Source organism: Saccostrea cucullata, unplaced genomic scaffold (genome assembly GCF_032062105.1).
Source record: "Saccostrea cucullata isolate Sc308-1 unplaced genomic scaffold, CSIRO_AGI_Scuc_v1 ctg49, whole genome shotgun sequence".
NCBI classification, from domain to species: domain Eukaryota; kingdom Metazoa; phylum Mollusca; class Bivalvia; order Ostreida; family Ostreidae; genus Saccostrea; species Saccostrea cuccullata.
In genome coordinates, this window is record NW_026925976.1 from 567203 (window position 1) to 583906 (window position 16704).

General features: G+C 31.9%; 2 protein-coding genes across 2 annotated transcripts; one reads left to right on the top strand and one right to left on the bottom strand.

Annotated features, from left to right (window-relative positions):
• The first annotated feature begins 152 nt into the window (after positions 1-152).
• On the top strand, positions 153-1195 carry LOC134270207 (uncharacterized). Its single transcript, XM_062752394.1, has 2 exons — positions 153-632; positions 1102-1195. Exons 1-2 carry the CDS (start codon positions 356-358, stop codon positions 1143-1145), a joined length of 321 nt encoding a protein of 106 aa, XP_062608378.1. The 5' UTR covers positions 153-355; the 3' UTR covers positions 1146-1195.
• A 6119-nt stretch (positions 1196-7314) lies between these two features.
• LOC134270208 (porphobilinogen deaminase-like) lies at positions 7315-14041 on the bottom strand. Its single transcript, XM_062752396.1, has 11 exons — positions 13890-14041; positions 11966-12038; positions 11035-11084; positions 10787-10920; positions 10584-10661; positions 10319-10394; positions 9850-9963; positions 9332-9490; positions 9189-9242; positions 8503-8598; positions 7315-8212 (listed from the first exon to the last, which is right to left on the bottom strand). Exons 1-11 carry the CDS (start codon positions 13929-13931, stop codon positions 7997-7999), a joined length of 1092 nt encoding a protein of 363 aa, XP_062608380.1. The 5' UTR covers positions 13932-14041; the 3' UTR covers positions 7315-7996.
• Positions 14042-16704: the final 2663 nt, after the last annotated feature.

The following is a 16704-nucleotide window of genomic DNA, read 5'->3' on the forward strand; positions in this document are numbered from 1 at the left end:
TCAAAATACATGCCCATTTTTTTTTAATTTAAAAGCCTCAAAACATACATTAAAAACACAAACATCCTGAAATCTATTAAATCGTCTAGCCAGTTATATACTTAATTACATATAAGTTGTCCGGATCAGTACATATTAAATAAGTCCCCTGTTCTTAATAGAGATGTCGCTTACTGAGTGACGTCACCAGCTGTGGTCATCAGGACCAGAGGCGAGACATGACCACTGTATTGGGCCCTGATTGACAGGCGACAGGTTATAGCCGGTAAAATCAATGACTGATTGAGGTCTATTTAAGGTAAACCTTTTCGGATCCAGAACTGTTTCTTTCTTCTAACGGACCAAGTGGATAACCATGGATTGCCGTCTGATTATCTTGGCGTGTGTCGTCTGTGTCTGTTACGGTCAATTCTGGGGATCAGACGATAGGTTCGATGATAGATTTGAAAACAGATTCTACAATCCTTATGCATGGAGCGATGATTTGTACGACGATAGAATTGGTTTTGGAATGCACAGATTTCAACAACCAACTTGGAGGCAGGCAAGGCCAACCTGGGGCCTAAGACAATCCACTCGCTTTACAAGGCAGCGCCGTCTTCCTCAGAGGCATTTTTACCAGCCGTCCTTCGGTAAGATCTCAGGTCACTTAGGCCAGTATAGTAATGTTTTTAAAAGGGGGGATGATAGCCTCCCCCCAAAAGTTGAAAAGTTAATATTTCGGAGGTGCTTTCTCTATCTTTTGTATTTTAAATTATTTTAACTTATAAATTCTTGAATTTACATATGTTTTCAAGACCAAACAGCGACAATAAAAAAGGAAAAGGGGTCGGGGTTCAAATAGCATTCAAAGCAAAATCTAGGTCTTATTTGTTAGCAGAATGTACCATAATACACCCTATCGCAAATTTTATTTTAACGAGACTTTTAGTACAAATTTTAAAAGCCAAATTTACGAATTCGAAACTTTATTAATACATTATTTAATTCCTCCGAATCGACGCCAGAAGTATGGGAATCTTGCTAATAATATGTGATTTACTATTCACTCTTTTCTTGCCAATATTAAAAAGATTCTATTGACTATTTTTTTCCTTTTAGGTCATGGCTTTATGTACAATGATGACTTTGGATTTGATTGGTAAAGTCGGGGTAACGTCCTAAGTCCTGTACTGCCTCATAATGTATTCAATGACTGAGCTGTGATATGCTTTTATTGCTCGTTAAAAGATTATTTATAATATGTGTAATATTTATTTGTACATGTACTTTTACATTATATGATATACTTGGATAGAATTTTGATATACATGTATAATTTTGTTTTATAAAAATGACAATCGTAAAACTAAATAATATGTATAAAAATAAAAAAAATCTTGTTTTATATTTGCATATGACAAACATCGATGATGTATTTTCATTATATAATTTATGTTCTGTATGGAACAGTTTTAATAATTCCCAGGGAATGAAAAGCACACACCTCCTTATTTATTTGGGGTCTTTATCAGTATAGTTTTTCTTTTATTTAAGTTCCTCGGAGAATTTTTCGAGAAACCATTGATATTTTTTTTGTTTCCTTTTTCGCAGATGAACTTGAAATGAAATCAAACTATTTCTATATTATCATATTGTAAAGAAGATGGGGGGTGGGGGGTGGGGTAAGGCGGGCGAAGTGCTTATAGATCGACAGATAAGAAGTGAAAAAATAAATCTCAATTATATCCAAATTTTATTTGATATTTCATTTAATACTAAAGTATACTAAATGTAAAATCTGTACAATTTACAAAAATCCCTCAAAAACTGAAAATACATGCCCATGGAAAAGCATGCACACACTAAAAAGAACAAAAACGATCATTTTCTAATACTTTAACATTTATTTTAATATGAGTGGGTCTTCTCTCCATTTTTTTGAAAGATAATTCTAAAAGTTAGCAATATTAAAATATACATTTTGTGGTTTTAAAAAACATGGAGCGAAGACCCACTATACCTTAAAAGTACACTTTTATGGCAAAACATTTCACATATTTCCAAGAAATACTTCAAGTCCATTAAGGTTCATAAACCCTCTGCTCACTCATATAAAATGCTGCTTGAACTTAAATGATTTTCCAAAAGAAATGTATTTTACAAGTTAAATACAAGCAATTATAGCATAGCTTGCGGTGCAAAATTGGATAAAAAAGACACTTCAACTTGGTAAATTTATAAAGGATTAAGAGAAACTTATGTCTTTAAGAGTTATCTCTCTTATAAGAGTATCAATGTACCTTAAGTCAAGGGTCATATTACAAACATGATTTAAATACCCACAATCGTCATGAGCCGTGTAGCATACATGTAGTGGTTAGCGCGTTACTCTCAAAGCAGTAAGATTGTTCGGATTTTTATTGCTAGGGTAAAACATATAACGCTATAGGCATTCTGCCCGCCTTGTCCCCCATCTTCTTTTGCTTTAAGCATGTTAGGTAAATTCAAAATTTTAAAGAACATAATTAACACGAAACCATCAATTTTAAACCATGACTTTCGTTCAGGTCTTTTACTCAAGTTTTCAGATTTCAATAAAGATTGAAAATAATGGATATCTCCTGCAAAAATAATTTTAAATGCTGTCCTGCCACTGTTCAAGTCATTTCCATTTATTACCCCCCCCCCCCCCCCGGTACACTTTATTATCGTCCATGCAACTTAGCAGATTGCAATGGCTTCCGATATCTGAGTGATATGCAGCAGTCCAGAAACTGCATCGATCATGCTTGTTTCCGAGCCTCTGTCATCCTTCATATTGCCTCGCTCACAAGTTGTAACCTCTTGACTTGTACCTTCGATTCCTTCGTATATCTTTTACCATGTATTAAGGGGGGACCTATGTCGTTATACGTCAAAGCAGCGTTATGTGACGTCACAATAGCGACGTTTGTTTTTACCTGTTGACTTTTGCAACTGTGATATTGGCATAAAGTTGTTAATGATCAATAACGTACACAATTTACAAAAAGAAAATTTATTCATCATTAATAACAGTTTTATTTGAATTATGGAGCTTGTTAATATTAGAATTCTCTTCCTTTCATAGGAAAGTTTAAAGGATGATATGCTGATATATAAGTGCAAAAAGATAAGATAAAATTCAGCAAAGAAAGCGGCATAAATCAGGGAAATATGTTTAATTTTATGTGTACCATTAATTGTATTTTCTGGATAAAACTAAGAAAAAATGAAGAAATGTGCTTTTACCTATATTTGCCATGTAGATTTTACTGCATAAAGTCATTCCTAGGTTCTTGTAGGTGTTGGTTGTTGACGGGGAAATGGAGGGGGGAGGAGAGAAACAGAATGATTGGAATGAAGAAGAAAGTATTAATCTGTTTAAATTGCTTCTAATCAAAACAAAATACTCGTTTTTCGCAAAAAAGTCTTATATTCATATGGTTAACTGTGCTTACTTACCATTCTTTTAGTGCAAAAAGGTCAATTTTTATGACACAAGAGTGCGAAAATAAAAGAAAACGTCATATTTCTCGTTTATTTTATCATAAAGGTATACTTTTTTCTTTGTGAAAATAAAGAGATGAATCATTTCTTTCCAAAAATATGAATTACAACATTTTCACACAAAGACTTTTTAAGATATTACCTGTTATGCATGTCGGAATTGTAAAAAACACGACAAGAAAAACGGGGGTGATACTTTCATTGTGCTCCCTTATAATTTTTCATGCGAGATGAATTACAATGAATTTATCTTCATTTTAAAGATACAAGTCATATAAATTAAATACCTATTGATTTTTAATGCGATTTGACATTTTTGGCTCTTTTAGCGCATATTTGGGGTAGAACAATAATGTCTGAAAATAATCTATTTTTAGCAATTCACACTGTTTTTGCACGTGCTCCTGTGTTAAAATAAGCATATAAAGGTATTGTTTTTAATACTTAAAAATTAAGAGCAAGTGGTCAGGAAAGAAATGTCAAAGTTTTGAAAATTTCACACAAAGACTTTTCGGACATAGGTCCCCCCTTAAATGAGAGAAGCCTGTCTAGAATCTAGTAAATTCAACCATCCTTATCTCAGCCACAATCCCCAAACAGGATCGAGATATGAAGTGCGAACCAATGAATAAGATCTGATGTCGGTCGCCTTCAGTCGCTTGTCATTGATTTAGTCGCGGTACTTTTGACAACTATGTTTTTTTTAAATGTTAATATTTTGTACAAAGGTTTAGTGCTATCTAGCGGTATCTACGTATAGACGTATATTCTATTTCTTATAATCGGAGGCATGAATTGGAATACATGTATACTTTTGGACTTTTTAAATAATGAATATATTCTCATATCAAATTTCTGAAATATTGCAAAATAGATTTTATACGATGTTGAAATTTCATGCATCATTCTTCATCTTTAAAAAAAACAAACAAACATAAATTAAGTTAGAAATTTCATGATAAAAAATATATCAATAATTTGTCCTAGCTTATTGTAATACATTCCCTAAGTTTTACAACACTCTTATATGATAATTTATGTTGCAATATTCCTCTCTCGGTTAGGAAGAAATATTTTCTCTGACCGGTATATATGTAAATGCATTGTTTAGAATGCTGTTACACCGTGCGGCAATGTTGTGAATATCCATTAAGTAAGACAGATATGTAATTTATCAATTTTATGGAAATGAACAATGTTTGCAGAATTTTGCATAATAATCTGTTACAAACATTGAACATCTATTTATCATATCCATTGTTTGGGAAAATGTCAAAAGATATCGACGATAGATACACAGATGTTCAAATATGCACATAAAAATGGCTAATTAAGTGTATTCTGACTCCTTCAAAACTGCATTATCTTCAACACAGCACTCCCACCTATTTCTTTTCATCTGAGGGGAAAAAAAGAAAGTATAAATTAATGTTCCCTCACGTGCTAGCAGAAAGTTTTTGATTCGACACTATTTTAATATATTCCTTTTAAAATCAGCAAGTGTTTTGAAATCAAAATGTATATTTATTTCTTATTTACTAGTTTTGTCCATGATGAAAATAATTCTTCATTTAAAAAAAAATCGATTTTTTAATGTAAGAGATCAAACGATATTTTTTTTTCTGATATTTTAATATTTTAGTTTTTTATGAGTTGAGATATTTTGGATATTCCTCATTTCTCCATGTTGTGTATAAATGAAGCCATTAAATTAAGTAAAATAATATTCATTCCGTTTAAAAGATGGAATTTGTAAGCCATGACATGATATTCATATGCATATGTTTTTGCTCAAAACTTTTGACATGCAATTGAAGAACCTATAGATTCAAAGTACAATAAACTTTGATGTAAAAATAGAAATAAATTTTAAAAAATAACCAAAACAAAAAAAAAAAAAAAAAAAAAAAAACAAATTCCGTTTTTGAAAACATTTACTAGGAGAGAAGCAGTTGCTTTATCAACTATATTCTCTCTCTTTAAAAAGTAAGCAGTACATCTCAGTTAGTAAGTAAATAACAGAATCATAAAAGGAGTTCAAAATCAAAATTAATTTTGCAACAGTGCTCAAAGAAACAGATTACTGCTTTTCTACTGAACACGATCCTTGATAATCCTTGATTTAGCGAATTTTGATTTTCTGTTTTTCGAGGATATGCAAATCAGTGTTGTCTAAGTTGCTTTAATTGATTTGTAAAAGAGTATCTAATTTTTTTTAATGTTGGCTTCTGTAAATATGGATAGAGGAAAAAAGATTTCCCTAAACAATGTTCAGATTATATCAAATTAAATATCGGACTTTTACCCAATAATGGGCGTGTTGCTTGGATATTAACATCCTGCAACTCAGATAACAGATATGGAATAATATTTTTTAATTATTTCTTTCAAAAATAAGCTTCAAAACATATGTCCTTCAACATGTCTTTGGAAGAAAACAAAACAGTTAAGAAACGCATAAATAAGAAATCCCCTTTGGAGACTTACGTAATTATGCATTTCTTTTGATAAGAAAGAAATCCTTCCATTTGATATGTGCCTATCGGATAATGGAGGAACAAGCTGTCGACAGGGTGATAAGTGTTTGTACGTTGTCTTCTCAATACACAACTGTCAGATAACACCATGTTTTGTGGGACCGTGATTCTGATGGAGAATCCATCAATATCTCCTCCTGCCCAAACACGCCATATAATGCTTTACTTAATAGATTTTAGGTGACAGATGGCCAAGTTGCTTCTAGATTTTCTTTTTACAAAATTTCGATTTTGGTTAAATTCCAAAATCGTCTAGGATAATATCTTGATGTTTTTCAAACATGAAAAATCTTTCTCAGCACGAATTTTCGTTTTAAATTATGTTTAATCGTTGAATAAACTTTTTAAAAAATTGAAGAAATTGCGCCACAGTTTACATTATACTTACAATAAACTAATTGCATGCATTTTCCCGAATCGTCAAATATTATCATCCATTAAGGAGGCTGGCGGGTCAACAATTTAATCCCAAATTAACCACCAGATTTAAGTTACTTTTTTTAGATACGGTATATTTAGCTGTCAAATATCATTTGACAAAGAAAAAAATTATATAATTTAGTTTTAAAATTTTATCATTTTTTATATCTTTATATGGAGCTCTCCTTTTAAAGGAGATTGAAATAGTCTAAAAATGGCTGCCACCCCCTAGCCTCGTTAATTTCATTTATCAAACTAAAATATTTATGCGTACAATGACAACCCGTTAAAAAATCTCTTGCAGATGTCTGTATTTTAAAAAAACCTTAATATCTGTGGACGAAAAAAAATGTTTTAAAAAATTTTGAGGACTGGATTCACCGATCCCTTTGAATTTTCAGAGATATCCCTGAATTTTTTTCTCTCTCAATTTATTCTAAGACGATCAAATAAAATATTCCTGGAGAGACGAAATTGGTTAAGGTAAAGCATGTTTGGTTTTGTAATAAACTAATAAAAAACAAATTCAATATTATGGTTGGTTTATATACCTTCATAACTCTGACTGTACCAGTCTATAGTAACATCAACTACCCAATCTTCGTGTGGACGAATATATACAAGTTTGAAAGGATTTTAAATTTGCTTCCCCAAGATGCACTGAGCGCAGATAAAAATATTTACTACCAATATACCACTAATTATTGGGGGTTTTTTTTGAGGGGGGGGGGTTTCTCATTTAATGGTTTAAAAAAAATATAAAAACATGTACGGTACTTTACCATAAATAACTACATGTATATACACGTAGAATAAAACATGCATGTAACTGAAAAAAGAAATAAACACGTTTTTCAAAATTTTATTACTACTCTCTAGTCTATCTGATTTACAGTGTAGTTACATGTACTCTAATACATTTTGTTTTAAACAAATAACTTTAAATACTATAAAAACAATAAATGTATGCAAAGTTTGATTAACAAATACGTAATATTGATATCGATCATCAAATTTTGATTAACAAATATATAATATATAACTTCATTTTAAGTAGGGATATCACATGTGTAGATTTGATATCACATTTAGATTGTTAAGGGGTGTCCTTGCAACTGGAACAATTGGAACCTCTGGGAGACCTTAACCATGCATGCATTTAGTCAACTGAATAGTGACTGAAAGGTAAACAAAGGTCACTGAATGGTGACTGAATGGTCAAGAAAGGTCACTGAATGGTGACCGAATGGTAAGAAAGGTCATTGAATTGTGACTGAAAGGTCAAGAAAGGTCACTGAATGGTGACTTAAAGGACAAGAAAGGTCACTGAATGGTCAAGAAAGGTCACTGAATGGTGACTGAATGGTCAAGAAAGGTCACTGAATAGCAGAGCTTAGTCATTCAGTCACAATTCAGTAAACTTTCAGTCGTATTTCAGTTAACTGAATGGCACTTTTTTTGTACAAGCTCCCGTTGGTAATTGATAAGGCCGCATCTTAATTAGATCATGAGCTTCCTTCTTTAATTAATTAGGCCACAAGCTCGCGTCGCGATCGCTCCTGGAGTATAGAATTCTCGGTAGAAACCTTGGCGGTCATCAGTACATCTTTGGCATTCGATTTGAGAAATTCTTCGGCCAATTTGAGCCCTATACGCTGAGCTACAGCCATCTCCTCTCTTGTGGCGGAAGTGCCCACTGCTATCGACATGAAGGAAGAGCTGCTAGCGGGCACCTGCTCTCCTTTCTATTAACAAAAATTGAAGTTAGAAAATACCAGGTATATAAATATCGGGCTTATAACAGTTATTGATTCTTTTATCAATAAACTTACATTAATTTGTTATCGAGAAGGTTATGTTTCTGATTCCACTTGAAGAAATCAATTATAAGTTAATAACATATTTAAAAAAATCTGGGTGAAGTAAATAGATATTATTTAAAAAGTCTATGCACTCGATGACTTAAAATATGTAATTTTTGTTGTATTTTCAGACAAATGAAATAACGGACGGTGTACAATACAATTAGACCTACCCCGGTTCTTTGTCCGTCGGGGTGGAGAAGAGCCCTTGTGTCCAGAACTTGTGTCTCATGTCCATCCAGGCTGTACACTGCACCACGTAAGTGTATCTAACAAAAGTAAATAACTAGTTTATAATTGAGGTCCACACACCTTAAAATAACTGGTTTATAATTACATATGTAAGGTCCATAAACCCTCCACCTCTCTAAGATACCACTTGAACTCATGATTTTTCAATGGAAATATTTGTTTTTAAAAATTATAATTTAAGCATAAGTTGCAAGGCAAAATCGGACAAAACAGATATTCTAACTAGACAAATATTAATAGTTATCTCTCTTAGCAGGGAATCAATGATCCTTAAAACTTATTGTAGTTTAAAAACTTAAGCTAAAATATATCAGACAATGTCGAGTACAGAAGGGATTCGTTGTAATGTGTACATTTATTGAGATATCCAATATGATTTCCATGTTTTGTCAATCAAAAAAACTTAGAAGTAAGATTTTGATTACTTAATTATACATTATTGATATAATGCGGTTTTTGAAGGAATACATTAAACCAAATTAATTCTCTACTTATATATCAATAAAATATGTGAAACATATATTCAATTTTTATTTTAATATACTTGCTTTCCTTTTATGGTATATTATCACCAAAAAAGTGATCCTGACAATGCACGAATACATACCTCATCACGTGTGATTTCACAATGAACGCAGACGGGTGCTTTGTAGCCTACGCCCTATAACAAATGAAAAATTCATATAAAATAATTTCAACTCAAACGAAAAAATACTACAAGAATCAGAGAAATCGCAAAGGTCTGTGTACCAAGTTCCTAATAAAGGACCTTTCTGCGACACACTGCAGCATCGTCTCTCTGTCAGCAATGGAGTCCAGAAGAGACAAAGTCAGTTTGTCGTCTGCACGGCACTCTACCCCAATGGCGCCCTGGCTTACTGCATACAAACATCCACTATCTGCCAATCTCTACAAAATTTAATATATATAGACATACTTTTCGAACATTTTTTCCTGAATTAAAATCCGGATATTCGGACTTTTAATTTTGGCTTTTCTCAGTCAATGGTCTTGAGGCCCGGGCTTCGTTTCACAAATGAACTTAGGACTATAGTAAATTCAGTAATATAAAAAATTATTGTGCAATTAACTTTCTTCTTCACATTAATTTGAAAATGAGACAATCCTTTTGAAAGACATTCTCATGCAAGAATTTTTTCGCAGAAAATTTTCAAGATTTTATAAGTAAAGTTTTTGGTCATAGTCGTGTCCTTTGATTTTAATCGTTACTGTAACTTTTAAAACGATCCCATAGATATTATTTTTACCTCAGACAGCCTGTCCTCCCACCCCATTCTAGAGAGTCCGGCCTCCGCCAGGATTAGTGCGGCGTATTTATCTCCTCCGTCAAGCTTCTCAAGGCGAGAGTTCAAACTCCCTCTCTATTTAAACAAATATAATATCAAACGTTTGAAATTAAAAAATTTTTTTAATTAAGTGAAATCAAGTCAAGACATCATTTTTTTTTTAACTTTGAAATAAAATGGCCGATGCGTTTACTTGTAAAGATGTGCAATTTATGATCCTACGGGGCATTCACACCTAACAATACCAATGTAAAATCATATTTACTAATACACATGCACTTCTTGTTAAAAATCAAAGACCATTAACTGCTTTAGCTGAATATTTTTGTCTTCATCTTTAAGCTTCATAACTGTTCTAAAATCAAAAGAGCTTTCAGTTTTTAAATCACTAGCATCGATAAAGAAGAGACACTACTCATTGGGTACTTACAATACTCTCAAACTTAAGGTGGGGATGGATCCGAGACACCTGAGCAACACGTCGCAGAGAACTCGTCCCAACAACACTACAAATGAAAAAAATAGAATGCTTAATCAAATTCAAATCAAAATTTTGCAACTTAAAGCAGATAATTACTGTTACACATACACATCGTCGCAAACCACGGCCAAAATATGAAAGAGAGAGCTATAAGTGGACTCTGGACCGTGGCTTGAGATAATTTGGACACATGTATAGAAATCACCATGTTTACCTGCCCTCTGGGAGATCAGCTAGAGTCTTTCCTTTGTTTTTGAGGCTCATCACCACAACGTCATAAGGACTGTCTCGCCTGCAAAAGACAACCTCAACAACTAATCCAAGGTAGAAATGTTACAATCAGCATAATTCTGTACAATATTAAATCAATTTCTTTTGTATCTTGGAATTTGAAACAGGAGGGCATTTTGTTTATACTTGATAATGGATCCAATGACCAGATTGTCAGGAAGCAGAGCTGGACAGTCTTTCATGGAATGGACCACAATGTCCACATGATTCAGGAGAAGGGCCGCGTCTAACTCCTTGGTGAAGACCCCAGAGATGCCAATCTGACGATAAAAAGATTTGATTAGTGAAATTTTCTTTTATTTTTCTTTTAACGTGAAATGTTTTGTTTGTAATTTTTTTGTTTTATATATTATGTGGCTTTTGGTTAAAGTTACCTTTGGTAAAGCAACATCCTGGATCTTGTCTCCAATTGTTTCCATAGAAACTGAAATAAACGCAATCAACCACATTATGTCAGTGCTAAATATTTTTATATTAATATTAAAATAAAATTATTGAGCATCTACACTTTTAAGGCCGTGAATACAGGGATATTTTCGCTCTTTCACACTTAGAGCAAATAAAACAAAATTGTTTTGTTTAAATAAGTCTAGACATTGTTATCTTCTTAAAAATTTATTTTTATTTATTGATTGATTGATTGTTCATTGGAAGCTGTTGTAAGAAAATTAAAGAGTTATTGCAAATCTTTCATTTCTTGAAAAACATAAATAAATCCAAGCCCATGCCAGATATTAACATATCTAATCATTTCAAAAGTGTTTTTTAAAAACAAATATTGACTATAGCTTCGCTTTAAATGAAATGCGAATTAGGTCCCAAATAACGTATTTCAGACCAATCTCACGTGCTTCACTTCTATTTTTAGCTCAGTTTTAAACCTCTCTATGAGAACTTTACTGAATACATATTTTCTATTTCTTCAAGGCTGAAATGACACATGGGAATAACATGACTTACCTAAATACACATATGTACGTATGAAACGCAAAGTGATATATTATTTTACCCTTTTGAAAGAGATTTCGATCATTTCGAGCTTAAATTCTTTTAAATAAAAATATCTTTTCTTAAAGTCGGACAAATGCTAAGGAAAAGTATAACTAAATTATTTTTTCAATGTACATATATAGAAAGATAATAAGATATAGAAATTTGTGAAATGACAAATCTTTGAACAAGAGTTTGCTGTGCAAAATCAGGACACGAATTAGGTCCTATGCCTTTTTTAAAATTTGATATTGCTTATTTTTTTTTTTTAGGTATTTTTTACTTCTCCAGGATGAAGTTTACGAACACCCTTACCGATTTGGAAGGAGAACTCGGGGTGCGCCGCAGACAGGCTTTCTATGACTGTGTTGGTCTGGACCATGGCCAGCTATAAATAGAAACAAAGCAGATTGGGGAATATTTGTATAGATTTTTGCACGACATGACATCGTTTACATGATCCAAACATGTCATTAAAAGCTGTATTGGTGGGTGGGGTTTTTATATACATGTACTTGTCATTTTTATCAAACATGATAGCAAAACTATGTGTATGTGATGTAGGAGAATGGGGGTTTGTTGGTTGATGGTGGTAGATAGGGAAGAAATGATACATGCCCATTCTATTAAAGTAGTACAGAAATCTATATGGAATTTTAATTATTTTGTTTCAACTAATTTATTATAAGTGCACTAGAAAAAAAGAACACTTTAATGTCGATAATCAATGACGTTTGTGAGGATTTTAATAACCTGTGACGTGTCCCCCCCACCCCCCCCCCCCCAATATTTTGCTTGAATGTTTTTATGCCATCTACAGGTGATGTGACATGTCTGTTAATAAAGGCAAAGTAATTTTTGATCCATTTATAGCAGATACCTGATATTTGGCCTTATTTATATGGAGTCACAATAAGGTTCTAAGTTATATTAAGATGCCATGTCAAATACTGTGACGTCATTTACTGGATTCTTTTACAGTGAATATAATTTTTTTTAAATCGCCAAAAATATCTAAAAGTTTAGATTGTCGAATCAATGTTCCACATTTTGACACATTTTAATCTGCGTTACAATTCAATCATTCTGTTGATTTTTGTAAAAATTGAATTATACAATTTCCTCTTAATTTTTAAGAAAACTTATTTAGTGTAGCAAACTTACATGTGAATTTTCAATTTATGGGCAATGTATGTTTTATTTTTACATCACGTTTTACTCAAATACAACGATATCAAAATAATTTACTGAATTTTAACAGAAAAGCATCACAAAAAATTACAATAGACTGAGACATGTAAGTATTTTTTTGAAAGTGCATATTCTGTACCTAGTACAAAGTCTGATTTAACAATATTTTGACAGGAGTCTGATAGGGCATATTTTAATCCTTATGGGCAAAAATTTCTCGGCTGAATTTCTTTTATATTACATATAAAGAGAGATTTTGTATCTTAAAACAAAATTTCAAAGTTTAAAAAATGAACTTGATGGGAAAATTTGCCCATCTTTTTTGTACCACTTTATTAAATAAATTATAGAATAAACATTATTGAAATCATCACTAGACATATTGTCAAAATAAGAAATTTCTTTGATCTGAAAACGTGGATAATTAATAGATGTTCATATGGAATGCGTGTTTCATCTTCGTTAACTGGGAATGGCAATTTATTAATTTCAAATAAAAGACAAATATTCTATATGATATAATAAATAAAATCAAGTTTAAAGAATAAAAACAAGTATTTAATTGCACTTGCAGAAAATGCGACTCTGTCTTTGTTGTCATTGCGATGTCTAAATGAACTTGTTAGAATAAATTTTTTTTCTAAATGTGAGAGGTATCATTTTGATATATTTTCTGTTTATGAAATGGGTAAATAATGTAATGTTTTTATTATTTATCGAATTTAAACTTATTCGCTCTCTCCTACTCTCAATGTTTATATACAGTACATGTATATTTCAGAGAGAGAGAGAGAGAGAGAGAGAGAGAGAGAGAGATTTTATTATTATTATTTTTGTTATTGGCACATTGTCTTCATGAGGGGAAAAAGAATTATCCGAATCATAAACATAAATAAATAATTTATTTCATGTAATTTTTAAAGGGCTTGATTAAAAAAAATTGGTAGCGTTCGTTTAGTTTCCAAAATTTAAAAGTTAATATAAAAAGATTTCTTTTTAAGAAGAGATCGCGCGGCGATCTTTTTAGCAGTAAAATCTTTATACAGACCTGACTTTTCCTGGACCCTACCCGGATAATTTTCTGTTCCATCTTCAGTGCTTACAAGAATTATCCCGAGAAGCTGTCCAGGTTTAATAAAAGTAAGAAAACGGAACCTCAACCAAGGCCTATGTAATGTTTGGAGTCCCCTAATCACATGACGACCTTGAAGTAAAAGCTTTTTTGTACGTATTTTTGGTCTCTAAGTCATATGTCATTTCCCATCCGACCTTATCATCATGACATTTGTTTGAAATATAACCATGAATCAAACAAGAAATGTTTTCTGATGACGCGAACCCCTTCCCCCCTTACGGCAGGAAAAAAAGGGGGATGGATATATTAATCAAATAATTGAAAGTCCTGTTCACCGTTTCTGATCGTTATGAAGATCTATATATAGTGGTTAAATATTTTTAAGTTTAACGACATGCAAGTTATAAAGTCAAAAATAGTTTCTGGGAAAAAAACCCTTGACTGACATAAAGTTGATCTATCGTACTTTTCTGTGATTTAAAATTTAATTCAATTTATCAATTTATCGTCACATTAAAATCTTCCTGTGCCATGTGATCTCAAATTAAATGTTTTGATCCGCCTCGGGATTTATTTGAAGGTCAAACCTTCACGTGTCATGTGCCCACCGTGTAAGTCGTATCACACGACAAGTGTACGCTTCAGCGAGCTATACAGGTGTAAATAAATGTAAACTCCCGAGATTCGTGTTTCTATTTGATGTTTATTTGTTACACATGTTATATACGTACAGCTTGTTACTTACTGAGATTAAAGAAATGTAGTTTACAATATATGCATAAATGTTTTACACGTGTACTTGATGATCGACATGCGGAGCCCATTTTAATAGAAGGAAACTTAAAAACCACGTGAATTTTATTTTAAAGTCACATGCTTTAAATCGTTTAAGCGAACGCCAAAATAAGAAGTTTCAAATTATGATTTTATTAAGGCACTATAATGGTATGATATTAAAGGTGCATGGACACAGATTTGAAGTTAATATTTTCTGTATAATATCACGACTTATATATTTTAATAGCATTTCACACAAAAAAAAATATCAAAAATTTTTATTTCATCTTAAAATTACTGAAACTTCAAATTTTGGGATGGGTTTGATTGACAAACATTTCTACTCTGAATTTTCTGGATTATAGTTTTAATATTTTTTCATTTATACACAACAAGATTGCCATTTTTCCTAATTATTAAGATTAAAATTAAAATTTGTGAAAGTGCAAGGATGTGTCAATCAAACCCGTCTAAAAATTTGAAAATTGAATAACTTTTAGATGAAATAAGATTTTTAATATATTCTTGTGTGAAATTCTATTAAAATATATAAGTCGTAATATTATACAGAAAATATTAACTTCAAATCTGTTTCCATGCACCTTTAACAAATACATGTACATTACAACAGGACCACAACATAGTGATATATTAGTCGTATTTACCTTCACAAATTAATCTCTGATTACACTCATCATAACCTAAAGTATTTTTTTCAATTCAATCTTCAAATACACAAAATTTAAACATCAAACACAGGAAGTACATAACAGGCGTTACAGGTTTTCAACATGCATGATTCCCTCTTCTATTGAAATTAAATGTAACAATTCACATACATTACGATAAACATGCTATGTGGCAACGCACTTTGAAAAAATTACGCACTTTGAAAAATTTTTCAAAGTGCGTTAAAATTGGGACAAAATCAACACACTTTGAAAAAATTTTTCGAAGTGCGTTAAATTTGGGACACACTCAACGCACTTTGAAAATTTTTTTCAAAGTGCGTTAAGAGAGTACATCAACATTTTTACCATGTGGATATTTAACGCACTTTGAAAAAAATATGTACAAAATATCTTGACTTAGAGTTTAGTAATTAAGAGAATCTATTTGTTATAATTATATCTTTCGAAAAACATTTTAATTTACACGAAAACAAGGAGAAGATGAGTATATAGAAGGTCTCTCAGACCAACTCTTTCTTACTTAGGTAGCAAATTGAAAGAGGAACACACCCCCAACCCAAGGTAAGCCCCAATTTTTAATTCTTAATTCCTATATTAAGTATATCTTTGCAAAACATTTGTGTGACTAACCCCCCCCCCCCCCCCCGGTACTGATGCCTATGCTACACCCAAATATATGTATTTGGACAACTGGTGTGACGTTGAAAACTTTCAATAAATTTTAGTTTACATTAAATGCACGTAAACTGGAAAAATTAAATACAGTAAACATAAGAGAGAAAGAATTTTCAAAGTATGGAAAAATCCAGATCGCTCGTTCACATCCTGAAGTGACCTTATCACTGAAAAGTTATCCAAAAGGTTCAATTTATTTACAATGTATCATACCTAAGATTTTCAAGAATATTGACCAAGCCATACAAAATTTTTTCAAAGTGCGTTTATATGGTCGATATCAACGCACTTTGAAAAGAAATTTATTTTTTCAAAGTGCGTTGATTTGGTCCCAAATTTAACCCAACTTGGAAATTTTTTTTCAAAGTGCGTAATTTTTCAAAGTGCGTTGTAACAATGCTAAAACAATTGATACAATAAAAATACACTGACTTGCATTTCTTATTATATAATATTTACAAACACATCTCTTTCTCAAGCAGGACTGGGATTTTTTTGTAAAGATAAGTTAGTATTTACCAATGGTGGTCAGTGAGGTTGAGTGAAACCGAAGTACCAAACCCCCTTTAAAAAAAATCACACGATATACAGCGATTGACGAACATACACACAACCTAGTAGTTATTCAGTGCCCTGGTGTCCAT